The sequence below is a fragment of the Bufo gargarizans genome, chromosome 5, assembly GCF_014858855.1.
Source record: "Bufo gargarizans isolate SCDJY-AF-19 chromosome 5, ASM1485885v1, whole genome shotgun sequence".
Lineage (NCBI taxonomy): Eukaryota > Metazoa > Chordata > Amphibia > Anura > Bufonidae > Bufo > Bufo gargarizans.
In genome coordinates, this window is record NC_058084.1 from 45790686 (window position 1) to 45818648 (window position 27963).

The 27963-nt window shown below is 45.8% G+C and overlaps 1 protein-coding gene across 3 annotated transcripts; it reads right to left on the bottom strand.

Annotated features, from left to right (window-relative positions):
• Positions 1-27619, bottom strand: EBAG9 (estrogen receptor binding site associated antigen 9). 3 transcript variants are annotated; one of them, XM_044294502.1, is made up of 8 exons: positions 27458-27619; positions 26295-26349; positions 21833-21931; positions 16419-16497; positions 8814-8945; positions 7498-7602; positions 4957-5042; positions 1-442 (listed from the first exon to the last, which is right to left on the bottom strand). In XM_044294502.1, exons 3-8 carry the CDS (start codon positions 21913-21915, stop codon positions 322-324), a joined length of 606 nt encoding a protein of 201 aa, XP_044150437.1. In that variant the 5' UTR covers positions 21916-21931; positions 26295-26349; positions 27458-27619; the 3' UTR covers positions 1-321. The 3 variants fall into 3 exon arrangements, with proteins under 3 accessions (XP_044150437.1, XP_044150436.1, XP_044150438.1); XM_044294501.1 differs by having other exon boundaries at positions 27447-27619; XM_044294503.1 differs by lacking the exon at positions 26295-26349 and having other exon boundaries at positions 27447-27619.
• Between the last annotated feature and the right edge of the window lie 344 nt (positions 27620-27963).

A 27963-nucleotide genomic window follows, 5' to 3' on the forward strand; every position in this document is an offset into this window, starting at 1 on the left:
TTCTTTAAAATTCTTTAATTAATAATTACATTTGTCACACAGCATAATTGAGCAGTCGATTTCCACCAATAATTATTTACACCTTTTTTTTTCTGTAATCTTTTAATTGTACGAGTTCCATGCGCTAGTCTGAGGAGGCAAAGAAATCATCTGGTTCTGTAATCCAAAGTCTTAAAAAGTTAATAAAGGGGCTGTGAGTTCCCGTAAATCCCAGTGACCGTGTGCGGCGAGCGTTTCCATCCACCGATAAGGAAATATTGTAAGAGAGAGATAAGTGTTTGTCCGATGAGCGGCGCCCGCTGCATCGGGATTTGTGGCCCGTTAGGATAATTTCACTCCGATTTTGTTCTGTTCCTTCTTCATTTGCCGCTGCACATCTTTCTCCATCTTCTTTCTTTGCTGCTCTGCCGTTCGCTTCTCCCGGTCGGCCATTTTCTGTTGCCTGTTTAATGAGTTCAAGAATGAGTGCAACGTGAAGGGACATGGAATCTAAAGTGAGAAACAAAGAAACATCCCCCCCCCCCCCCTCCTCCCCAGGGCTCTGCTACAGTAGACAAACTGTTAAAGGGGTTGTCCAGGATCCTGATATAGGTGGCCTATACTGAGGATAGGCCATTGGTCTGGGTCCGACTCCCGATACTCCTGATCAGCTTGAGGAGGCCAGTGAGGTCACATTCATCACTCATATGCCCTAGTGAATGGGCATGAGTTTCAATACCAAGCACAGCCGCTATACAATAAATGGCGATAATTCGGTAAGCTGCGAGGAGGAGGCGGCGGTGATCCAGTCTTCAAGCAGCTGATCGGACAGCAGTCTGACACCCACCAGTCAGATACTGATGATCTATACAACTCCTTTAAGCCACGCCGCTTGGCACCCACCTACTAAGGCGTTATCAGTAGATAAGGAAGAGCTCTGAAGGAAAATAACCAGGGCACGATTTCTGCCGACCAACAAACTATTAGGGTGTGATTATCTCCGGCTTACTTATACCTTTCATTTCGAAGTTTAGTGTTCCTTCAATAACCAAAGACTAACAACATTTTAGTTTTGATGAATCATAGTAAAGTATTTATTAGTAACTGGTTAAAACGGGAAAAATTCTGTGCATCACTTTCGTGACTTTCAGGCACCAGACTGGACTGATGTAGTCAAGATTAAGTATTGACCCCACATATAGAAGACTGAGATTTGATGTCAATACAGACGGACTCTTAACAGGCCGTCCACCTCTAATACATTATAAGCTGCTAGGCTGCACAGAGATGGGTAGGACTGCAATTAAGCGCACCTGTGCCTACCCCTAACACATGGACAGTGTCCTTATTCCTTTTCCTGCGGGTTATCAGTATCAACGTGCCAGCAGGATTAGGATCTGGTCCAGACTGTTTTACATGTAGCGGGTCGATACTTATCCTTGACTACATCAGTCCAGTCTGGTGCCTGAAAGTCACGAAAGTGATGCACAGAATTTTTCCCGTTTTAACCAGTTACTAATAAATACTTTATTATTTCCTTTTAAATACGTTCTTCAGGCAGTGTGATAAGTATAGTCTTAAGTAAACGTACAACCTAGTATATTTACCGTGTGAGACAATTTGATGTATTATAGCCCCAGAAACCCCAGAGGTAGAGCGGGAGCACTGGTGAAGTACCAGGTATCCCAACTATACTCTTCAGTCATGTATCCAAGCCATGTCTTCTATTCATGCAGCAAAGCGCAGACCCAAAGCCTGAATCCACTTTTTCATGCCACGTCCCTTCAGATTAGTGAGGCACATGGCTGTCACCAAAACATGACAAGTCTCCAACCTACCAGGCTTGTAATGGCCGTTGGGTGTGTATATGGGGACAATGATGTGAATGGTAAGGTGTGGAAGCTGGATTTCACATATTCCCATACTATATATCCTACTGCACGTCGAGAAGGGGGGTCTCCCACTACATGATCCGGAGTGGGACGCTGCCGAGTGAGATCGGCAGATCTAGGCCATCAGGACATGGTTGATTGCTGCATTAGAAACGTATGATCAGCAGAAGCTTCCCCAAGTGATAACCCCTTCTCTGAAGCCTGCCGCCCTGGTGATGCTCTTCCTGAGACCATGAAGTTTGTTGAGTAAATTTAAGTTTAATTATATTGAGTAAAGCTGCAAATGTTTCCCTTCCTGCCCTGATCCCAAGTTATACATCATGTGTCCTGCTCCAGGCTTATCCAGAGCTGCACTTGGGATTCTGCTGGAATATGTCAGCACCAGGACGGACAGCTTAGCTGGGATCCTATGTTGTGCGGTGCATAGGAAGAGACGTCTTCGGTAGACACTGCAGCAGATCATGGTCTGGACTGATGCTACAGGGGCAACCTGAGCGCTTACTGGAAACCATACTGAAGGCAGGTCTAAATGTGACTGCAGAACATTGTAACTCAGTAGAAGGGTAAGTATTACCAAGCTGAAACTGAACTTCTCCCTGCTGCGCGTGGACGGCAGTGAGCTCCTGGAAAATAGCCGTTTACCCAAAACAGATGGCAGCTGTCCAAAAAGTCACCACCTTTATTTACATCAGGAAACGCCCAATGACCCAGACACGCATAATTACATCTGTAAAACAGGCCAACCATCATTTACATATTAAATTAGATTCTGATATTAGCAACATGACTTAGAGCGGTGTCTGTGCTGCTGGATAGGTTATAACTAGTGTTGATCGAGCACCAAAGTGCTCGTGTGCTCTGGCCGAACACATCGGTATGCTCGTGTGCTCTACCGAGCACTGGAGCACAATGGAAGTCAATGGGAGAACCCAAACTATTAGTCTTGTCATAAGACTATGAAACCAATAGATGGCGCTGTTCACGAGTAGTGTAGATTGCAAATTTTCCATGCAAATGATTTTTCATCTGAAAAACAAGGCAGATTCTGCTCATTTGCATTTCTTTCCCATATTTATGCAAATGAGTTTTTACATGACAAAACTATATAGAAAGGTTATTGAATATTATGTTAGGACAATCAGAAAACTTTTTGTCACCCTAATGATATTGATCCAGGTGTGCAGGTCCACCCAAGCCATCCAACAGATGCAAAATAACTGAGGCTTACTGGTTCTCAGTCAGATGAGAGCTGGTTTGGAATATCTCATAGTGCACAAGGCTGCCATTGTAAGGTATGCTGACTCAGCCTGTCATCATGGATAGATTAATGGCTTGCATTTACCTGGCTTTTGCCATATAGTCTTGGTGTGGTTGTCTATTGTATGTTGTAGATAATAGGAGTCCAAGATGCGACCAGCTATCCTCTTAATGCTGGTTCCAAACCATTTTGATGGGGTTTCAATCAATTTCTAACCTTATTCTGTGAACCAGACACCCTCTCTTCTTCAGAGCAGGTGGTGCCTGGTTTGATGCTCGGGTCTCCCATTGACTTTCATTTTATTAAATTGTACTCGAGCACCCGCAGTACTTGGCCGAGCATGCTCGCTCAACACTAGTTATAACACAAGGGAGTTAAAGGGAACCTGTCACCAGTTTTATGCTGCTCTACCAAGGATCACTTTCTTGAACCAACCCAAGTCATTTTGCTAAAATCTGGCCTGAACAGCTCCAACGTGAGACCACTAATGAAGACCACTCAGTACAGTATGAGCTTGGGAGTTCTTATAACTTATAAGTTCCTGACTCTCCCGGGGCCCCTGCTGCGGTGAACAGGGCTGGGGCTTACTTTTAAAGTGTCTGTCCAGATTTCAAAATTAATTCTTATTTAATAGAGCATGACTGTTGCCTGTACAGGATCCTCTAGAGCAGTGATGGCTATCCTCTGGCACTCCAGCTGTGGTGAAACTACGACTCCCAGCATGCTGCATTCATTTCTGTGGAGTTCTGAGAACAGCCAAGCAAGTGTTTCTTTTGAGTCGTAGTTTTACCACAGCTGGGATGCCAGAGGTTAGCCATCACAGGTCTAGAGCAAAGAGCGCTTTTCTGGAGGACCTGTCCTCAAGCAACTCATTGAGTTAAATGGACAATGTGTAATGCTTCATTCCCCCTGTGGTGGCGCTGCAGAGAAACTGAACCTTATCCCACAGATTGCAGATGATCGCTGGAGGACACTGATCTGATTTATTGAGGAGGAGTCGTGTAGGCCATATTCACATCTCCGTTTAGGAGATCCAACAGGCTGGTCAAGCACAGAGCAGCCTGCCGATTCCTCTACTTTACCGTCAGATCCCCAATGCAATAAGGTCCAGTGGTGACGAGGCCAATTTCTGACATAAATGCCAGGTTTCGGCCAGACAAAAACAGTTGCAAGCAAGTTTTTTTTTTACGGCCAACTGCCGGCATTTGCATCAGCTCTCAGAAACGGAGATGTGAACGCACCATAGACTGTCCAAAGCAAAGAAGCCCTTTAAAGAGGAGCTTTCATGGGTCCAGACATTATCAAATAAGTAGGGGGTTGTGTAGGGATGTAAGGTCACTTACTAGTTTATCTGTGTGGCGCTGTTACCCAGCTATGCCCCCCTTTTACTTTTCCCGCCTGGTATGTAAATTAATATCATTGGTACAGGGAGGAGGAGACTGCCCTGATTCTCAATGGGCGTCTCCTTCTCCCTGGCTATAGCGCAATCCAATCGCAGTGGAGAGCGTCACAGCCAGGGAGAAGGAGACGCCCATTGAGAATCAGGGCAGTCTCCTCCTCCCTGTACCGATTATATTTATTTACATACCAGGCGGGAAAAGTAAAAGGGGGGCATAGTGGGGAAACGGAGCGCCGCACAGATAAACTAGTAAGTGACCTTACACATCCCTGCACTATGCCCTACACAACCCCCTACTTATTTGATAATGTCTGGACCCATGAGAGTTCCTCGTTAAGTATCCACAATTATTCTAGGATGAGGGTATTATACAGATGTGCCCGTCACACACACACACAATTGTATTGCCATTAATAAGGAGATATTACCTTAGAACCTCCTCGGCCTGCCAAGCAGCATCTTCCTCCCAAGCATTTGAGTTTTCTTGCCATGTTTCCAAGTCGCCCAATTCTGCCTAGAAACATACAAGGTTAACCTTTAGTAGGAGTTAAAAATGGCGCCTGCGCAGGAGGTGAGCTCACACCCCAGCAGATTACAGACACTCCACTCCTCAGATGCCATTGTCAATGCTTCCTCGGCCCTTTTTTTTTTTAAGTAGTAGAACATAAAAACTATTTACGTTTTGTGATTAATTTTGTGATTGTAATCGGACCAACAGAATAAAGGCAGCAGTGACTGCAGGGAAAACCAAACTCAAAAAGCAGAATTGCAGGGTCCCTCTGCAAAGACCATTTTCTTCATTTTTTAGTAGACAGAAATGTGCCATGAAAAAACAAAACAAAAAACCCCCACAAAAATAAAAACAATCCCTCATACAGCTATGTGAATTGAAAATGTAAAAAAACTTCTATCTCTTGGAAGGCAAGGAGAAAGTGAAAACATACAATGGAGAAAGCCTGCAGGGCTCAGGGGTTTAAAGGAGACAAAAATGAAAAAGAAAACCTCCCTCTTACTGTCTGAAGGTTCTCATTTATCCAGGTCATGGTATATCTGTAAATAAATCAAGGCAACTGGACGTACTGTAGATTTCTTGAAAACGTTTCACTCGTTCTTCCAACGAGCTTTCTCAATTCTGAGTGTCTGTACAAAAATTCTCTGAGAATAAATATATAACTGAATCAACATCTGGTAATTATACCCAGCATGGGGTCAAAGGTGTTGATCCTATTATCCTAATTGGAGTCAGTAGGTGATAAAGACTTCCCAGAAAAAGGTGTCAAGACCGCATTGTATGTGGCAGACAACAGATGTCTAACCCCCCCACCTCTATTTAAGCTTGGCGTCTCAATTTTTACGTAGATGGCCTCCTTCACACCTCGTTTGTACCAATCGGCCTCCTTATCCAAAACACATACTTTACTGTCTTCAAAAAAGTGTGACCTGTTTCTTTTAGATGTAAGTACACGGCTGAATCTTGACCAGAGGTTTTGGCTCTTCTATGCTGGGCCATACGCTGATGTAGTTGTTGTTTTGCCGATATACAGTTCTGAGCATTCCTCATTGCACTGGACTGCATACACAATGTTGTCCATCTTGTGTTTAGGCGTTGGGTCTTTTGGGTGAACCAGTTGTTGCCTCAGTGTGTTGCTGGGTTTAAAGCAGACAGGGATGTGATGTTTATTAAAAATCCTTTGACCCCAAGCTAGGTTAGACATTATTGTCTGCCATGTATAATGCTGTCTTGACACCTTTTTCTGGGAGGTCATTATCACCTACTGACTCCAATTAGGATAATGGAATCAACACCTTTGACCCCATGCTGGGTATAATTACCAGATGTGGATTCAGTTACATATTTAATCCCAGAGAATTCTTGTACAGTCACTCAGAATTGAGAAAGCTCGTTGGAAGAATGAGTGAAACGTTTTCAAGAAATCTACAGTAAGTCCAATTGCCTTGATTTATTATTTACAGATACTCCCCCTTACTGATCCCCCATCGCTCTACACTTCCTATAGGGCTTGACAAAGCCATAAATGCTGAGAAAGGCCCTCTACCGATCACTACTTGGCAATGAATGGCTGAAGGAGTCTTTTTGCCCTTTGTCTTGAGCTGGAAAGGAAGTGCAGAGCCACGAAGATCTGAAGGTGGCAGAACAGTACGGTGCTGTAAAGGAGAGGACAGGTTCTGAGTGATTTTTTTATTTTTATTTATTTTTTTTAAAAGGTCATCTGTCAGCAGATTTGTACCCATGAAACTGGCTGACCTGTTCCATGTGCGCTCGCCAGCTGAAGGCATCCGTGTTGGTCCCATGATCATATGTATCCATCATGCTGAGAAAAATAAAGTTTTAATATATGCAAATGGGCCTCTAGGAGCAACGGGGGCGTTGCAGTTACACTTAGAGGCTCTGTTCTTTCTGCAACTGCAGAGCACCTCTGTACTTTTGACAGGGCCAGGCAGTGTAGACGTGACCACATCTGGACCTATCAAAGTGCAGAGGATGCAGCAGTTGCAGAGAGAGCAGAGCCTAGGGGCTCATTTGAATATATTAAAACATCATTTTTCTCAGCAATGCGGACACATATGAACATGGGACCAACACAGATGCCTTCAGCTGCCAAGTGCACAAGTAACAGGTCAGCCAGTGGTCTTTTTTCCTTACCCAAAAAAAAAAACTTGAGTCCTAGCTTCCATATAGAATTTGGGAGAATGGGAAACCACGTTGCTAGTCAGCTAATTTTATTTTCTGCTATAGAACAGTGAGAGCAGCCATTTCCGTACGCTCTGCAATCTCCCATAGCCTTAGTGTACAGCGGGACAGGATGAAAGGACTTCTGCTCTAGAGAGGTGCAGGTCCATGAGTCTATAATGAATTTACTGTATACCCTGTGGATATCCCATACATGTCGGAGAGGAGAACATCAACAATGTTTGTGACATCAAGCATCTCATCATCAATCACTTACTGATTGAACAAAAGAAATATCCTGCGTCGCCGCCAGTCTGCTTGAAAATCCTAGGCTTCCATCTGGGATACTATAATTGATTGGCTCTCTTTTCTTAACAATTATCTGCAGAGAGAAGATCAAAAACTGCAGCCGGCGGAAGGCAAGGAAGGACAGAACGAGGCAAACATTTATAATGATCCACATTACTGAATAGCTTTGAAGACATCGCCATCTGCTGGTCGGATAAAGACACTGCACAATAAACAACCCGCCCCATTCAATTACCACCGAGCAGAACCAATCTGCACATAAAGTGATCCGAGTTTGGCTGGGTTCAGTGCCACGTAACACTACATTTCAGAGCACAATGACAGTAGACAGAAGCTACACAGACGCCCAGTGTGAACACGGCTATAAGATAATGCAGTAGGCTTACCTGCAGTAATATGTAAGGCCATACAGATTGTGATAAGGTCTATTTGCAGATATTTACTATGCAATACAAGAGGTTTTCAAAACCCCAACCTCCCATGCCGTGGATTTTTAAGGCTTCGTTCACAAATCTGTAATGAGATCCGGATCCTCTACTTCACTGCCGGATCGCCAATGACCGCAATGAGGTCCGGCGGTGATCCGGCCGATGAATGCAGAGTTTCGGTCAGACAAGAACTGTTGCATGCCGACAGGCAGTACTTGCGCAGGATCAGGCAACTGGATCTCTGAAATGGGGATGTGAACGAGGCCCAAGTCTGCAGCCTGCGCACTATGTTGCGGTAAAACCACAGATTTCACACATGGGGTGAAGTTAGTTGCAAATAAACAGCCAAATCTGTGCCAAACTCTACAGGTTACGCAAGGATTTTGCAGCAGATTTGCCTCGACTTCCCCTTAAGGTCCATTCACACATCCGCAAGTGTTTTGCGTCCCGCAAATTGCAGATCCGTAAAACACGGACACCGGCCACGTATGTTCCGCATTTTGCGGACCGCACACGGCCGGCACTTTGACAAGAAAAGGCATTTCTATTAGTGTCTGCGGACAAGAATAGGACATGTTCTATTTTTTGGCGGAACGGAAGTGCGGATGTGGACAGCACACTGTGTGCTGTCCGCATCTTTTAAAAACGAATGGGTCCGGATCCGTTCCGCAACGTTGTGGAACGGATCCGGACCCATTTTGCGGACGTGTAAATGGACCCTTACTGCGATTAAAAAAAAAAAAAAACCAGGCAAAGCTATGGGAGACGCTGGTGAAGCCAAGCAGACGTTGGTATAGCAGCAGGTCAGCTCGCTCCACACATACTATCCAGGTCACATTCTCCTGTATGAACGGACCTTCTGCGTTTTCCTGATGGTCGGCGCCATGTCCTTGAAGTAATCAGGTTCTTCTTCCTCAGAAGACTCATTTCCACCTTCGATCTTCACACTTGTGGGGACCTCATCATCCCAAGAACTCCACTCCTCCACCTACATGATATTTACAGGAGAAAGTGAGATCTAAGCAGCGAGAACCTGTACATAGCACCAACGTATCCCACCGTGGCTTAGGCTCTGATTAAAAACAATTAACATTTTTCATACAGTTGGGAGGGGGGAGGGGGGAAGAGAGACCTGCTGGACCCATCAGTTTTTGGGGGAGGAATCTCATCCACCACCATTAAAAGTGGAAGCCATAAATACAGTGCCCATAGAGCTCCCCGAAGCCTGAAAATCTGCGATGGACAGACAGGTGCCCGACTCAGTACAGAGATCAGGGCCGATTCTTGTAAGGAGCCGCTCACGTCTGAGTGTCACATGACCGGGGAAGACTTTCAATCTCTAGATAAAAACAATGAAATACCTCTTTGAAGATCCAGAAGATCCCTAAATCGTACAATTCCCCAAATCAAGGAAATATGTGCTCGGTGGGGGTCCGACACTCCAACCCCCCGGCCAATTATCTGTTTGAGAAGGCACCGCCGCCCAGAGTACAATTCCCCAAATCAAGGAAATATGCGTACATTGTATAGTGGCTGTGCTTGGTATCGCATTTAAGCCCCATTCACTTCTATAGGGCTGAGCTGCGCCGAGGTCATGTGACTGATTAACGTGACGTCACATGGCCTAGGGAAAGCAGTGAGAAGGCCGCTGCGCTAGTGTGAGGATCGGTGCCTTCTCAAACAGATAACTGGTGGGGAGAAAAATACTTTAGCTGCTCATCCCTCAGGATTGGTCGAGCCAGTTAAAACCAGATCGTGACATTTTTAATCTATTTTTATTTTCAGATTACAGATTTTTTTGTATTCTATCTCCTGAACATGTTTAGGGAGGCGGAGGTCATTGTACAAGGAGAGAATAGATCACCTATTTTAAATGGTGGAATCTATGTTATCTATACACAGAGGTGATATCATTACAGGCAGGATTAGAATGACAGATAAGCAGATAACTGTAGTAAAGTGATCTGTACAGACCAAGAAGTGGCGCCTATTAGGCTTAGTGGCCAGTGCAAGAACTGCAGGAATTTATGTTTTTTGTTGACATAATAGAGTGACATCAAAATTTAAAAAAGAAAAAAAGTATAAAACAGTTAGCGTTGTTAGAATCCGGCAGGCAGTTCTGTTGCTGTAACTGCCTGCTGGATCCGGAAATTCGTATGCAAAAAAAAAAAAAAAAAAAAAAAAAAAAAAAGATCTTTTTTTTCCGGATCCATTAGAATTATTCATTGAAATACCAGATCCATCTTTCCGGTATCATCCAGAATAACAGATCCAGTAATGGGGTCAGTTAGGCCCCTTTCACACGAGCGAGTATTCTGCGCGGGTGCATTGCGTGATGCAAACGCATTGCGCCCGCATGGAATCCGGACCCATTCATTTCAATGGGGCTGTGTACACGTGCGTTGGTTTTCACGCATCACTTGTGCGGTGCGTGAAAAATCGCAGCATGTTCTATATTCTGTGATTTTTACACAATGCTGGCCCCATAGAAGTGGATGGAGCTGCGTGAAAACCGCATCACATCCGCAAGCAAGTCCGGATGTGTTTTTCACGGATGGTTGCTAAGAGACGTTGTTTGTAAACATTCTTTTTTTTTTTTTATCACGCGCGTGCAAAATGCATTAAATCGCATTGCACCCGCGCGATAAAAACTGAACGCGATTGCAAACTAAACTGAGTGGAGTTGCTGGCGAAATCGCGTCGTTTTCACTGAACGCATTCCGGACACGCTCGTCTGCAAGGGGCCTTAGGTTTCTGCACACAGGACTTTTGTCTCCACTTCAAAAATCTTCCTTTGAGTGGAGACCTAACGGACCCCATTATAGTCTATGGGGTCGATGGGCTCCGTGCGGGTCAGTTATGTACCAAATCCGTCCTTTCGGCTTGCTCTTCCCGTAACGGAGCAGAAGAACGGAAAGGCTGAACTCTGATGTGAAGTTGAAATCTAGAGGGAACAAGACTGTTCTTTTTGGGATATCTTTACATGTATGTTTTAATCTGTTGATATATTAAGCCTTACAGTAACTCCAGTCAGCTAGCCCTATGTTGTTCAGAGTGTATTTCATTAGCTAGAGGGTAGTAGGCGACTTGGCTCGTGACTCACAGCGCTGCGATCATCTCTTTCTAATATATTTACAATAAAGAAGTGACATTTTCAGGAGGGTTTTTAAGATTTTAATGTTACTGTTAGACTACATGCACACAAACGTTGTTTGTTTCAGTGTCCGTTCCTTTTTTTTCTTTGCAGATGGGATGTGAAAGGTCCTCTTTAAGGCAAACAATGTTTCACTTTTTCATCTTACTCTTCCCACTTTTCCAAAGCCTCCAGAAATCCCCCCACATCCATTAACCCAGCAAGGAACTATTCATCTCTTCCTCCATCTTCCCTTCGCATCTGACCGCTTGCACAAACCTGTTTGACAGCATAAAACACTTCCTCCCCAAACACACACGGATACCTCATTCTCACCTATTAACACTTTCTCTGCTTCTCCTTATTGCTGGCGATATCTCTCCAAATCCAGGACCCCCTCAGCAAATCCCCACTATCACCTCCATGTCCCACTACAAATCTCCTTCAAATTTATGCAACCCCTTAAAGGGAGTCTGTCACCTCCATATGGCCAAATACAGTGCTTACATTGTCCTATCGCACACCTATACATGAATGTTATGGTACCTTTGTCTTTACACTTGCAGAAGCTGGAAAAACTAACTTTGATTGATATGCAAATGAGCACTCACAAGTGCCCAGTGGCAGCTTTCACTGTGTTGGTGCCCAGGCTGCGCTGCCTTTTTCATTGTTCCCCCACCCTCCTATTCCCTTGCGTCATCCTAAGGTCCAGCCGAGATCCCGCGACTGTGCACTGCCCCGCCGGGCCGGAGCATGTGCACTGCGATGCCCATTGTTGGCACGGCATCGCTCAACTACTGCGCATGCTCTGGCGCAAAACCAGCGGCAATGTTGCATTTGCCGGCGCATGCGCAGTAGTTAAAGCGATGCAATGCCCACAATGGTGGGATCTCAGCCGGACCTTAGGATGACGCAAGGGAATAGGAGGGCGGGCATATGCAGAGGCTGGGGCAGGGGAACAATGAAAAAAGCCAGGGCAGCCTGGGCACCAACACAGTGAACGCCGCCCCTGGGCACTTACGAGTGCTCATTTGCATGTCAAAGTTTGTTTTTCCAGCTTCTGCAAGTGTAAATACAAAGACAAAGGTACCATAACATTCATGCATAGGTGTGCTATGGGACAATGTAAGCACTGTATGTGGCCATATGGAGGTGACAGACTCCCTTTAAACCTAATAACCATTCCTCTGACCCCTGCTCCTTTGGTTCCTCTTGCAGGAGCATTATGGAATGCACGCTCTGTCTGTAACAAACTGTCCTACATTCATGAACTTTTCATCTATCAAAACCTTTCCTTTCTGGGTCTCACAGAAACATGGCTGACACCCTCTGACACCTCCTCCCCTGCTGCACTCTCTTATAGTGGATTTCAATTCACTCACACCCCCCGCCCTGGCTGCAAACATGGTGGAGGAGTTGGTCTTCTCCCATCAGACACCTGCTCCTACAGCCCAACTCCACTGCCACCCTCCATTACGCTCACCTCATTTGAAGTACACTCTGTTCGCATCTACTCTCCCTCCAACCTTCAAGTAGCCGTCATTTACCGCCCCCCAGACCCGGCCACCATCTTTCTTGACCACTTTAACACCTGGCTACTACACGTTCTTTCTGCCGACATCCCAACTATCATCCCTATTGACACCTGCCACTCGGCCGCCTCTAAACTCCCATCACTCTCTTCCTTCTTCGGCCTATCACAGTGGTCTTCAGCTCCCACCCACAGAGATGGTCACACTCTGGATCTTATCTTTACCCGCCTCTGCTCCCTATCTAACCTTTCTAATTTGCCTCTCCCCCTATCCGACCACAACCTACTCACCTTCTCTTCATTGGTCTCTTCTGCTGCTCCCCCGGTCCACACACTAGCACACCCCCGCAGGAACCTTAAACATATCGACTTTCGCTTGCTTTCTGACTATTCTCCCACTCTCTACCATCTGTTCCCTCCAAGACCCAGATGTTGTTACCACCCTATATAACACCACAATAAGTACAGCTCTGGACACTGTTGCCCCCCCTCATACACAACAAAACCTGAAAAATTAACAGACAACCCTGGCACACCAACCTGACCAAAAAACTCAGACAAGCTTCCAGGACTGCTGAGCGGCGATGGAAGAAATCCCATTCTAAGGATCACCTCACCGCATAGAAGCAATCCCTCCTCATATTCAAATCCTCACTCGCTGATGAAAAACAGGCCTACTTCTCAGCTCTCATATCTTCCCTGGCCCACAGCCCTAAACAACTTTAACACTTAACTCCCTTTTCCATCCCCCCAGCACCCCCACCCTCTCCTCTCAGCTCAGGATTTTGCCAAATATTTCAAACAAAAGATAGTCAACATCAGAGAAAGCTTTACTACACAGTCCCCACAGACCCTCTACACAACTGCTCAGTCCTCTACTCCCAAAACCCACTTCACCATTACAGAAAAAAAACTCTCCACTCTACTCTCCAAATCTCATCTGAGCACTTGACCCAATCCCATCCCACCTCATCCCTAACCTCACCACAGTGTTTATCCCAGCCCTAACTCATCTCTTCAACCTATCACTAACTTCTGGTTTCTTCCCCTCTTGCTTTTAAACATGCTACTATTACACCCATCCTCAAAAAGCCTTCACTTGACCCATCTTTTTTGTCCAGTTATCGCCCCATATCACTTCTTCTGTATGCCTCAAGCCACTTGAACAACATGTCCATTCTGAACTGTCCTCTTGCCTCTCCTTCCTCTTTGACCGCCTACAATCTGGATTCCGACCACACCACTCGACTGAGACTGCCCTTACCAAAGTCACCAATGACCTACTAACAGCCAAAACCAATACTCTGTCCTCCTCTCTGCCTTTCGACACTGTTGACCACTCCCTTCTGTTGCAAACTCATCTCTTGGCATCACTGACCTGGCCCTCTCCTGAATCACATCATACCTCACAGACCGGACGTTCAGCAATCTCCCACTCCACCTCCTCGTCTCATTCCCTCTCTGTTGGTGTCCCACAAGGCTCGGTCCTAGGTCCCCCAGACATCACCACCTTACCATCAAGAATCCCACAATGTCTATCTGCTATATCATCCTTCGCCTTTCGCTTTCTAAAACGTAACATTGATAAAAACAGAATTCATCATCTTTCCCCCATCTTGCTCACCCCCCCCCCCCCCAAAAGACCCATCTATCATGATCAATGTTTGCACACTCTCCCCGTCAACCAAGTCTGCTGCCTTTGAGTGACCTTGGATTCTGCCCCTTCATTCCGACCACACATCCAAGCCCTTTCCACCACCTGCCGCCTCCAACTCAAAAACATCTCCCGCATCTGCGCTTTCCTTAACTTTGAATCTGCGAAAATGCTTGTACATGCCCTCATCATCTCCCGCCTAGACTACTGCAACACTCTCCCCTATGGCCTTCCATCTAGCACTCTCGCACCCCTCCAATCTATCCTCAACTCTGCTGCCCGACTAATCCACCTCTCACCCCATTACTCCTCAGCCTCTCCCTTCACTGGCTCCCCATTGCCCAGCAAATTCACTTCAAAGTACTAATAAATACATACAAGACCGTCCATAACCTGTCCCCTCTCTACATCTCTGAGCAACTTTCCCGATACACCCCCACATGCACTTTGATCCTCACAAGACCTCCTTCTCTCCTCTCACCACCTCTTCCCACAATCGCCGCCAAGATTTCTCCCGTGCATCCCCCATACTCTGGAACTCGCTACCCCAACATATCAGACTCTCACCTACAGTGGAATCCTTCACAAGAAACCTGAAAACCCTCCTCTTCAGACAAGCCTACAACTAGTGAACCTGCTGCTGCTATACTGTCATGACCAACTTCACCAGCACCTACTGTGTCCTTCTCCCATACCTTGTAGATTGTAAGCCTCACGGGCAGGGCCCTCTCCTTCTGTACCAGTTTGAATCTTGTCTTGTTTATGATTAGTGCAATTGTCTGTATTATATATGTGCACCGCTTATCATATGTACAGTGCAATGGAATGAATGGCGCTTTAATAATAAATAATAATAATCCGCAAGTAAGTGCGGATGCGGTGCGATTTTCACGCATGGTTGCTAGGAGATGATCGGGATGAGCAACCCCGGACCCAATTAAAGTAAATTCACTGTATTATTTTCCCTTTTAACATGGTTATAAAGGGAAAATAATAGCATTGTTAATACAGAATGCTTACTAAATGTGTCTTAAGGGGTTAAAAAATAAAATGAACTCACCTCATCCACTTGTTCGCACAGCCGGCAAAGTATTTTTTCTTCTTCTTTCAGGACCTGCAAAAGGACCTTTGATGACGTAATCGCGCTCACAACGTGGTGAGTGCGGCGCCGTCAGCGAAGGTCCTTCTGAATGAAGATAGAAGATCCTTCTATCTTCATTCAGCAGGACATGCGCTGACGTCAAAGGTCTTTTTGCAGGTCCTGAAAGAAGAAGAAAGAAGACTATGCCGGCTGCGCGATCAAGCGGATGAGGCGAGTTATGTTTTTATTATTATTTAACACTCAATTGACATTATACTTAGCATTCTGTATTAAAGAATGCTATTTTTCATTATAACCATGTTCTAATGGAAAATAATAAAATCTACAGATCAAACCCGAACTTCAGTGAAGAAGTCCAGGTTCGGGTCTGGGTACCACATTCAGTTTATTCTCACACGCGTGCAAAACGCATTGCACTGGGGCAGAAAAAAACCTGAACATTGGAACGCAATCACAGACAAAACTGACTGCAATTGCGTGCCTACTCGCGTGGGTTTCCCGCAATGCACCCTGAACGTATCCGGCCTTCGCCCACGACGCCCGTGTGAAGGGGGCATAGGTGTATTACAGACTGTAAAACACTTACAGCCTGTTTGCCTGTGAGATCCAGGGGGCTGGATCTCACAGGCGGTCACAGAAGGTAGCCACAATGCCTAGGGAAGGCATCGGGCTGCTTTACCTGCCATCGGGTCCCTGTCACAGCAGCGTGGGGAACTGATGGCTGCTCTCTCCCTCCCTGCACACATCGCATGTGCCGCAGTCAGCGCTGACCGCGTCACATCAAGGGTTAATGCGCCGGCATCTGTCATTTCACCGATGCCAGTGCATGCAACAGGGGTCTCGTTGTGTAAATCTAATGGTAAAAATGCCCCCCCAAAAAAACATTTTAATCCCATATTGTAATTCAACAAAACCGGAAAAGCACCAGGAACAGAAAAGAGCAGTCGGTGCCGTCTCGCTCCAGCAGAACGGTGTCCAATCAATCACAAAGAAGACTTAGGCAAAAGACAAAAGTAAGACTACGTGGGAATGGTCACTGACCTGCTTAGGAACGGAGGAGAAGTCTACAGTGGTTGGTAGCGTTATCTGGTCACCACTTAACTTTCTGCCACGTCCAGACCTTCAGAAAAAGGGGAGACAAAGTGGTCACATGGACAGGTAAAAAGAGGCTCATCAAATTACCACATACTTTACTAAGGATAATAGGAGGGAGGGTAGTTCAGGATCCTCATCGTTTGGCCAGAGCGGAGAGCGGTTACAGAAAGGCATCTCTTGCTGTGGAGGGGACAGTGACAAGTGGCGGCTGGAAGGACCTGTGTACACGCAGGCGTCCTCAGCGCTCAGTACAACACTCAAGACAGACTCTCCTGAGGAACACTCACAGCTTCTCTAAGAAGACTCTTTCCACCGTTTTCTAGAACAAAGAAACATCTTTCCCTAATAAAAGTATATTACAAAAATTTTCTAAACATCCCTGTCCCTACCATATATTAAAAATAAACCTTTAGCTTTCTAATGCCGGTCTTAGGCTACATGCAAACGGCCATTTTTCAATCATTTTTGCATCCATTTCCTGTCCGTTTACCATGGCCGTTAAAAATAAATGAATTTCAGTGTCTTTTTTTTATTTATTTTTTATAAAACCCCAACCTCTGCAGTGCACATAATATCCCCCCACAGTGGACAGGTTGGTTTTCAGCAGGGGGGAAAAAAACAAAAAAAAAAACACACAATCACTCGCCTCATCCACTTAAGACTCTCTTGATTGTGAAAGAACTGAGCTCAAGTGTGTGGACGTCACCACGCTCAGCACGATTGCTTGGCGATGTCATCACGCTTGAGCGCAGGTCCTTCAAAATAAAGAGAGACGCGACTGCAAGTGAATGAGGAGAGTGATTTTTTTCTTAACACCCAAAAGCCCATATTGCACTAGTGTACCCGTTTTTAACAGCCGCTAGTTACAATTTGTTAGAGTACAACGCACAAGACTGTATTTTGTATCCGTTTCCAATTCGCAGTTTTTGCACACTGCACGTGGACCCGTTCAATTCTTTAGGTACACGACGTTCTATTTTTGTCTGTATCGTGTACAAAAATACTCATTTTTAGTGATGGGGGTGAGAAAAATACAGATTGTACACAGAAGGTGTCCATATTTTGCAGATCTGTGGTCAGTGGACCACATTATGGCCACCGTTTTGTGCATTAGGACTTATATAGAGATGCTGCAATACATTTGGGTCTCTCTGGATGGCCTTGTTGCAGGAATCGATATCTACGCCTCCTATACACCTGTGCTGTCATTTGTTCCCCTCTCTGATGTGATGGATAGCCGTTCTGCTGGTCCACAGGAAGCCCCCACCCCTCCCGCTAAGCTATATATATGTTCCGCGATCAATCAAAAACGCAACCATCGATTTCAACGCAACTTGGTATACACATCCCTTGCTACCTAGAAAGAAATCTCAGCTCTCTAGGATGTACCGTTCCCGAGATATTCCCAAAAAATACACACGGTCACAAGTGCCATACACACGGTCACATGTCCCTTATCAGCCAATAGAAGCTTGCAGGCCCTTAGTCTCCACATACAGTACTCCAGTCCAGACTAAAAAAAAATACCTAGTAGCCATTGGCTCCTGAACTGAAAAATTTAAGAGCCAAATTAAATTTTTAGTCGCCAAATCGAAACACAATAACATTTTCGTATCGTGACAACGCTACGCCGATCAGATCGGCATAGGGTTGTTTCGATACCAAAATTTTGATTCACTTTTGTCACCATAAAAAAGTATTGCGATACTCTATACCACGGAAAAAAAAAAAAAAAAAAAGCTGCGTGCATTTTGCAACGTTTGGCCCAGAACAGAACAGTCCTATCCTATTTTGTGGGGTGACAAGGTGACAAAAATAATGGCGAATCGCAAGGTTTTTATTTATTTCTGTTGTACTCATAAAATAACATCACACATTGCAGTATACAAACCGCGCACAAGGTTACATTGTTGTTTATATATTTTATATGTAAAATTGGGAAAGGGAGATTTAAATTTTATATTTTAGGGCACTTTCACACTAGTGTTTTTCATTTCTGGCATAGAGTTCCGTCCTAGGGGTTCTATTCCGGAAAATAACTGATCAGGTATATCCCCATGCATTCTGAATGGAGAGTAATCCGTTCAGGACGTCTTCAGTTCAGTCGTTTTGACTGATCAGACAAAAGATAAAACCGTAGCATGCTACGGTTTTATCTCCGGCGAAAAAAACTGAGGACTTGCCTCCCCATAGGAATGTATTAGTGCCGGATTCGGCATTCAAAATACCGGATCCGTCCTTCCGTTCTGCGCATGCGCAGACCGGTAAAAATGTGTAAAAAGATACAAGACTGATCAGTCGGTCCGCATGACAAGCGGAGAGATGGATTCGTTCTTGCAATGCATTTGTGAGATGGACCCGCATCCGGATCCGTCTCACAAATGCTTTCGGTCAAATGCAGATCGGCAGATCCGACAACGGAACTGCTTGCCAGATCATATTGCCGCAAGTGTGAAAGTAGCCTTAGTGTTTGTGTTTTATTTTTTTACTTACTATTAGCACCCTTAGGGTCTGGAACCCTTGTCCTATTCACCCTTAGGCCCCTTTCACACGGGCGAGATTTCCGCGTGGATGCAATGCGTGAGGTGAACGCATTGCACCCGCACTGAATACCGACCCATTCAATTCTATGGGGCTGTGCACATGAGCAGTGATTTTCACGCATCACTTGTGCGTTGAGTGAAAATCGCAGCATGCTCTATGTTGCGCGTTTTTCACGCAACGCAGGCCCCATAGACGTTAATGGGGCTGCGTGAAAATCGCAAGCATCCGCAAGCAAGTGCGGATGCGGTGCAATTTTCATGCATGGTTGCTAGGATGACAGTCTATTCACTGTGTTATTTTCCCTTATAACATGGTTATAAGGGAAAATAATAGCATTCTTTAATACAGTATGCTTAGTAGAAAGGCAATTGAGGAAAAAAATAAAATAAAATAAAAAGTGAACTCATCTCCTCCAATTGATCGCGTAGCTGCCGGTCTCCTGTTCTTTCTTCAGGACCTGTCAAAGGAACTGTGGTGACATCACTGTGCTCTTCACAGGGTACATCACATGATCCATCACCATGTGATGAGCTCAGTGACATCACCACAGGTCCTTTGACAGGTCCTGAAGAAAGAACAGGAGACCAGCAGCTACGCAATCAATTGGAGGAGGAGAGTTAATTATTATTTTTTTAACCCTTATTGGCACTGCACCACCAATGTTTATTATACTGGGGTGTTGGGGGGAGGTGCACTGCACCACCAATGAAGATAACTGACCTGTTAATACAAATACAGGAGGCGGGTGCCGGAATCAAATAGCCGGCACCTGACCTCTATGACAGGGAGCTGCGATCCTCTGCAGTTAACCCCTCAGGTACCGCACCTGAAGGGTTAACTGCCGCTGATCACAGCTCCGTCAGAGGTTGGGTGTCGGCTATTTGATTCCGGCACACTCTTCCTCTATTTGTATTAAAAGGTCAGATATCTTCATTGGTGGCGCGGTGGCCACAGCCCCTCCCCTCCTCCCTCTCTTCTTATTGCCGGCGGCGGCAGCACAGGGGGGAGGGAGAGACTCCTCCACTGCGCTGCTGAGAAGAACATCAGCGACGGGGCAGAGGACTATCATCTCCTGTGCCCCGCAGTGTATTCAACTGCAGAGCTGCGGCGGAGGGTCTAGTCGCAAATGTTGACAAGGCAAAAAAGTCTTGTCGCCATTTGTAAATTCTAATTCGCATTGGCGACCATTTTGGTGGCCATCTGGAGCCCTGACATACACACAGTTTTACTCCAGGTTTCCATAACAACCCAGCCATTTTTCTTCACTATTGTAGGTCAGCTTTAGGCTAGGGCTACAGGATGACAATAAGTTGCACGACACATAGGGCACAACTACATTGATGTCACACAACAATTTTTATAATGATAGTCTATGGTGTCGCACTGCGACTGACACAACAGTCGCAGAAAGATCCATCATTATAAAAATTGACGACAAAATGTTGCACGACACAGGTTGTCATGTAGCCATAGCATTATAGGGGCAGACACTTTGGAGGTCACTGTTAAAGAGTTGTTTACTGTGGATGTTACTGTTAAGGGGGCAGGGGCCACTATTAAAGGGGCAACTGCTGTGGAGGCCACTGTTAAGGCAGCAGGGTACTGTGGAGGTCACTGTTAAAATGAACCCGTCATCCACGTTATGCTGCCCATACTAACGGCAGTGTAAAGTAGAGACAGGTGAGATGATTTCAGCGGTCTGTCATTTAAGTTAAAAGTAAGTGGTTGCTGAGAACCAACATCACAATCATTGCAGACTGGGCCTGGAAAAGAGTCATGGCCACCTGAGAAGAGTCCTGGTTCTTTATGAATTCCCGCCCACCTGCTGATGACTGAGTCTTCTACCTAGTTTTCTCCCTTTCTCTCTAGGAGAGAACTGCCAATCATCAGCAGATGGGTGAGAGAGCAGGAGATTAGGAATAACCAGGACTCTTCTCAGGTAGATTTGACTCTTCATGGCCTGGGCTGCAATGATTATGATGCTGGTTCTCAGCAACCACTTACCTTTAGCTCATGAGTGACACATCGCTGACATCAGCATTTGTGTCACTATTTTATGCTGCCCTTAGTGAGGTCAGCATAAAGTTGATGACAGGTTCCCTTTAAGGCAGTCGGGTACTGTGGAGGTCACTGTTAAGGGGCGGGCCACTGAGGAGGTCACTGTCAAGGGAGTGGAGTGCTGCGAAACTCACAGTTAAAGGGGCGGGCTGCTGTGAAGGTCAAAGTTAAAGGGGATGGGCTGCTGTGAAGGTCAAAGTTAAGGGGATGGGCTGCTGTGAAGGTCGCATTTTCAAGTGGCGGGGCACGGGGGGGGGGGGTCAGTTTTAAGGGGTGGGGGATTGTGGAGGTCACTGTTAAAGGGGCGGGGTGCTGTAGAGGTCACCGTTATGGGGGATACTGTCAATATCTTAACGACACACACACAAACATTAAGTTATATGGATAAAAATGGCATAAAGCCCATCATAAATCGCCCCCCCCCCTTGGTAACTAGTTCGACCCCAGATTTATCACGGGGCTCAGACCGATAAATGTGGTTCAGGGAGAGATGCTTTTCTCCGACTCTACATAAACTATTGGTTGGCTATTGTGGCAGACGTTTGGCGCTAATCTAGGCACCTGAGGCCACGCTCCCCGATAAGCCACGCCACCTCCAACCAAGTCTGAAGAAAGGGAGAACCCCTAAATGCACCAAATCGTGCCACCTCTTGGACAGAATTCTAGGCACAGACACATTAGTCAATCTGGACGAAAGTATAATTGAAAGTAACAGAAATCCCCTAAAATAAACGTTCAGAAGAGTTTATCGGCCGTACCTGCATATTAACCTCTTGAAGAAGGCGAGGATGGAAGCCAGGCAAGTGCAGATCTTAAAGAGGCGGAACTGTGTGACCGCCATCCTGACAGCTCTTTACCTACAAGGCAAATACACAAAGTTTTAAATCAAATGCTAAACCTCAGGGCTGTATACAAAGCCCATCATCTTATCCGTAGATCAAACTCTGGGGCAAAGAAACCAGAAGATTTCTAGATGATGGGCCAGGTTTATTTTCTAGCAGAAATACAAAAGGATGGGACCAATTGCTTCATCAGGACCACCGGCAAACCTGCTGCAGCCCCAGAGACGCACGTGGATTCATTCCATGGTGTAGGACGTTGAGTTGTCACAAATTCAGAATTTTGATATTCAATACCACGCAAAAAAAAAAAAAAAAAAAAAAACAACACACCCACAAAAGATACCCCTACATTAACCCTGTGTTATGAGGGTACTGAGTATTGAGTATTGTGTGTTCAGTTTTCTTTTTTTTTTGCAAAGTATTAATTGCCCATTACGTGAGGAGGTACTTGTTGGGGTCACTTACTAATAATTATGTGAGGCACATGGAAGTCTAAATTAATTAATAGTAACCCCATGAGATACCTCCTCACATAATGGACAACATGGGGTTTAACGTATGAGGAACATGATGTAGTAACTTACTATTAATGAGGCACAAGGTTTGGACCTCCATGTACCTCAGATTAATAATAAATAACCCAAATATGTACATCTCATGAACCCTATGTTGCCCATTATGTGAGGAGGTACATGATGGGGTCACTATCAACGTGAGGAACATGGGGTTATAATGTTGAACCTCCTAGAGTGGCGGCGTACAAAATGTGGCTTTTGCCTAAGCTTTAGAATCCTCCCTATCCACATCCGAGTCTTTTTTTTGGAAAGGCTAAAAAAACTGATGATGGACTTTATATGGGAATCTAAACATCCCAGGGTGGCCCAATTGACTAACAATGCATAAGACTAGAGGAGGACTAGCTGTACCAAACCTTAAATATTACTATACTGCCTGTCTACTAACTAGTTCACTGGTGGCAAGACTCTGAAGAAAAACATTGGGCCCTTATAGAGAAAACCCTCACTTAATCTCTCTACTCTCCATTCCCCGCTGATAGGGATCCCCCATTTCTCTTTTCTATGATCTCCTCATCCAGTGAAAGGTATGGGATAAACCGTCTCCCCTAGTGAAATGGGAAACTGACTTGCAAAAGTCCTTCTCATCTGACCAATCGCACACTGCCTTCCGCCAGGTTGCCACAGATTTTCGCTGCATGGCACATCAGGAAGCGATATTCAAAGCTAGTCTGAGATGGGACTACACACCCACCAGACTCCATATAATGTTTCCTACCTCGCCCCCTGACGTCTGGAGGGGCAACCCTCCTTCACATTTTGTGGTTCTGCCTTAAGAGTCTCCCACTGTGGAACTCAGGTACTGAGCTTGCCAACCACAGACTAGAGGTAACACCAGAAATGGCACTTTTCGTCATTGGTATTGACGGTATAGCTCGCACGGCTAGAACAAGAATAACTCACATACTTATGGCGACCAAATTGGTCATCACCCGACACTGGAAATCCTCCCAAACTCCCACCCTAACCGAAGTGATAGATCTGGTAAACTCTACCTGTATGTATGAAAAGATTATTGCTACACAACAGGTCTCCATGTTAAAATTCCACTCAACATGGCGGTATGAGGCCTAGATAAACCCCTAGTGCCGGCCAACACTGACCACCTGCTAGGTTGGGAACGCTTTGACCCTTCACAACTGGGAAACATTGTTAAACACTTGGACTCTTTGTTCTTTGATCCTGTTCATGTTCTTATTTCGTTATTGTCTATGTTTTGATCTTGTACTCTACTGTCAGTTTAGGCAATGGAGATAAAACTGTACCTCAACTCTGCAATGTACGAACTGTGTAAGGCTACTTGCACCGGATCAGTCATGGATCTGCAAAAACGCTCCAGTTAAAATACAACCGCATGCATTCGTCATGAACGGATCCGGTTGTATTAGGTCTTCTATAGCCATGACGGATCCTCCATGAATACCATTGAAAGTCAATGGGGGACGGATCTATTTTCTATTGTGTCAGAAAACGGATCCGTCCCTATTGACTTAGTGTGTGCCAAGACGGATCCATAGTGAAGACACAAAGCAGAGTCTCAATGAAGCCCATGTCACCTGCTCCATGTAAAAACCAGCAGGAAACTTCTCCTGCAGCAAGATCCTTCTTGATGTTGTAGAATAAAGGCCCTGTGATGATGTCATCACCATGTGACTACTAAGAAGTGGATGTTACTGGTCACATGGCGATGACATCATCACAGGTCCTTTACTCGTGTAGACCATGGCAAGTTTCTTTCTCCTATTCTCCCTGACACTCCCCCATCGGGCCACTCCATTTCTTCACTGATGGCAGCGGCCGGCCGCGTCACAGTGAGGAGCGCTCTCCCACCTTCTTCACTGTGCGGTCCTGGCGTGCGCTGTTCTCCGATAGGGACCGATACTAAGCTGCGCAAAGGTGCAGCTTAGTACTGAGAATATGGCAATCCCAGTATCGAACCGAACAGGGTATCAAAGTATCTAAAAAGCATTAAGACCGATAAACGGTGTAACCCTAGTATGAAGTCACTAATACTGCACGGTAATTTATAAATTTTTGACACAAAACTTGTGCAGAAAATTCTTGCAATTCTGCCACATGTGAACGTGGCCTAAGGGTTGGGCATCATAAAGACCGTATCATCCATGAATTCCGGTAAAATTGTGAGTTAAATGCTTCTTGGGGGGTGGTAATGGAGACACCGATATCATCCATACTCCACAGCAGAGGCTGTGCTTCTGTAGTGTCACGTTACACACACAGGGGCATATTGGGGTCACTGAAGTCCATGAAGGGTTAAAGTGGAGGTCGGTATTCATCGACCTGGTCCAGTAGGTGGTAATGCAGAAGAACCCCTGACCATTGCCAGGCTTGTGGGTGGCATCACTGCAGTGACTTCAGCTGATTAGCTAACAGCTTAGCGGGAATCCTAAGGGTATGGCCACATGTCGCCGATTATGTGCGGTTTTTCAGCGAGTCTTTACATGCGGAAAATCCACAGCGCAATACAGTACCAGCAAAGTGTACGAGATCTGCGGGAAATACACATCAAATTTTTCAAAATGGGCCCGCATCTGTTCCGCAAACAGGTGCGGACCCATTCATTTTCAATGGGGCCGGAATGGGATGTCCGCATGCGCATTTGCGGTTTTGCAAAAAAATAGAACATATCCTATTCTTGTCTGCTATTGCGGACAAGAAAAAGCATTTTCTATGAAAGTGGCGGCGATGTGCGGTCCGCAAAATGCGGAATGCACATTGCTGGTCTCCGTGTTTTGCGGATCTGAAAAACACATACGGACGTGTGAATGGACCCTTAGTCAATAGCGCTATTTTTCAGGGTTTTTGGAGTAGGCTTCAAAAATAAGCCCTAGATACAGCCATATTTTATTTTATATAAAGGGAAGGTAGGGGAAATGTGCGGGCTGCAGCAGCTCAGGAGTGCGCACTAATGGCTCCTGAGCTGCCATGAAACGGTTTTCACCATAAAAGTCAACTGGGTTTTTAAAGCGAAAATCCGCAACAAAAAACGCACACGAAACCACAATAAATAGTGCGGATTTATGTGCAGTTTTTTCTGCAGGTCTGACAAGGATTTTCGGAACCGTGTGCATTTATGTTCCGTTTTTTGCGTTTCATATACAAAACCATAAATTTCCATGGGTGTGCAAAAAAAAAAAACGGAATGTACTCAGTATGCATTCCGTTTCCGAATTTCTGTTCAAAGATATAACATGTGCTATTATTGTCCGCATAACGGACAAGGATAGAACAATCCTATTAGGGGCCAGATGTTCCGTTCCGCAAAATACGGAATGCATACGGATGTCATCCGCATTTTTTGCGGACTGTAAAACACTGAAAAAGCCATACGGTCGTGTGCAATAGGCATTAGATCTCCAAGCGAAGAGCATAGCCCTGATTGTATCTCACTGATGACATCATCAGACATTCACACTGTGGAAACCTTACATCCACAATAGGGCTCATGCACACAACCGTATATATATATTTTGCTGCCCGCAGAAAACGGACCGGACATGGAAAGAAAATACGTTTGTGTGTGTGAGCCCTTAGAAAACTATAAAGTACAAGGAACAAAAGTGAATGCAGTTTCCGGGACACCGGATCTCACTGCTGGAGAGGACATTATATATCTTTGCATTAAAGGGTCAATACACAGCATTGTCCATGTCCTGGGGCCCTCAGGCTGACATCACACGTAGAGCCCGGAGACTAAACAATACACGTCCTGTTCCCTTGTCCTACGGTCGAGGTGCGTTCTTTCAACCGTGCCCGCTGGTCATGTGACCGGTGACACCCACCTCTGAGCGGCGGCTCCTCGAAGCTTCATTCACAGGCACCGCAGCTCTGCAGTCACTGGGGGCAGAAGAAAACCAGTAATTTAGATACGACAGTACAGTGCGAAATACAGGCGGATTTCAGCGCAGACCGCGTTTCCGAACCTGGGTGAAAACTCCATCGTGTGGACAAACCCTAGGACGTCCTCACTCCATTTACTGGCACAGCCATGGGAGAGTAACAGAGGTGTCCAACCTGTGGCTCTCCAAAAACTACAACTCCCAGCATGCCCCGAGAGCTGCAGGCTGTCCCGGCACGATGGAACTTGTAGTTGCGCATTCCTAGGACAGGACATACATTTATTTCGGATCAGTGGGAGCCTGAGGGCGGAAATATCTGCCGCCAGGACGAAGCGGACAAGGAGCAGCTCAGCAACCCTAAACCCGAAGGAAGGCATCCGCATTCAGGATACTGGAGAGCGGTGACCTAGGAGAAGGCGATCCGCGACCTGCAACCTCCCGCTATCGTATACGAATATTAGCGCCAATTCCAGCCAATACAGACAACACCTTTAAATCACTATAGCATGGAAGACACACCAGAGGGAAATATGCAAGGGAAAACAGTAAAAAAAAAAATAATTCTAATAGAAAACAGCGGGGAAAAAAGTAAAAATAAAAAAAAACACCACCATTCAGGGGGGATTTCACTGATCTCCAAAAAACATAGAACATCCCTTTAAATAAAAAAATAAAAAAAAGGGTTGCCTATAGCAACCCATCAGATAGCAGCCTAGACTCCTCGCTGGGTCAGGGTCATGGCGCCGTGGGACTACAAATCCCAGCAAACAATGATGGTGAACAATGCAGAATGTGAGCATCCCCAGTGACTGATACATAAGGTATCAATGTGGCAGTTACAGCTGCCCCACAGCCCTGCTACAATGTCACCCAGCTTTCCCAGGACCTTATGTATGGGAGGGAAGCACTGGCACATGACTTGCCCCCTGCACCCAGGACCTTATGTATGGGGGGGGGGGGGGGGACGGGGACTGGCACATGACTTGGCACCCTGCACCTTGTGTATGAGGGGGACTGGCACATGGCCTGGCACCCTGCACCCATCTGCCAGCTCAGCACTCTGTCTCCCCCTTAAAATAAGAAAGCCCACCTTACCCACAATGCACCTGCATGGGACGGACTGCAGGTCAGCGTGCGCCCGGCTCCGGGTGTGCAGCGCCCATCAGGCGGCAGCATGCGAGGCAAGGTCCGGGCACACACAAGGAGGAAATAACAGCACTTCTCTTCTCCACTTTGGCCAGCGGCTGTCCAGGAGGAGGACGACGCAACACACGTTCTAAACGTCATGACGCGATTGCGCGCTTGCGTCACGTGGTGAGGAGGAGGAGGAGGAGGAGGAGGAGGAGGAGGGAGCGGTGCTTCCTGGGTGTTGTAGTAACTATAGTCCCTGAGAAACTACATTTCCCGGCACTGCTCTGTTCATGAACCGCGTTCCCGTGTGGAAAAGCTGGAAGGTGTTCTTTTTTGGGTTATTTATGTGCAAATTTGGCTTCTTTTTTTTTTTACATTTTTCAGATGTAATTAAGATGAAACAACAATAAATCATCATTGACCTCTTCCAGCCAAACCATTTTGATGTCACTTTTCGAGGTAATAATGTTGGAGAGTTTTT

What these genes read in the sequence shown, in the direction of transcription:
- EBAG9 (XM_044294502.1), bottom strand. Translation starts at nt 21,915, where the DNA reads ATGGCGGTCACACAGTTCCGCCTCTTTAAGATCTGCACTTGCCTGGCT. An exon ending in CCATCAGGAAAACGCAGAAG is followed by an intron (nt 7,603 to 8,813) that starts GTCCGTTCATAC and finishes TTCTCTCTGCAG; the next exon opens with ATAATTGTTAAGAAAAGAGA. An exon ending in ATATTTCTTTTGTTCAATCA is followed by an intron (nt 5,043 to 7,497) that starts GTAAGTGATTGA and finishes GTATGTTTCTAG; the next exon opens with GCAGAATTGGGCGACTTGGA.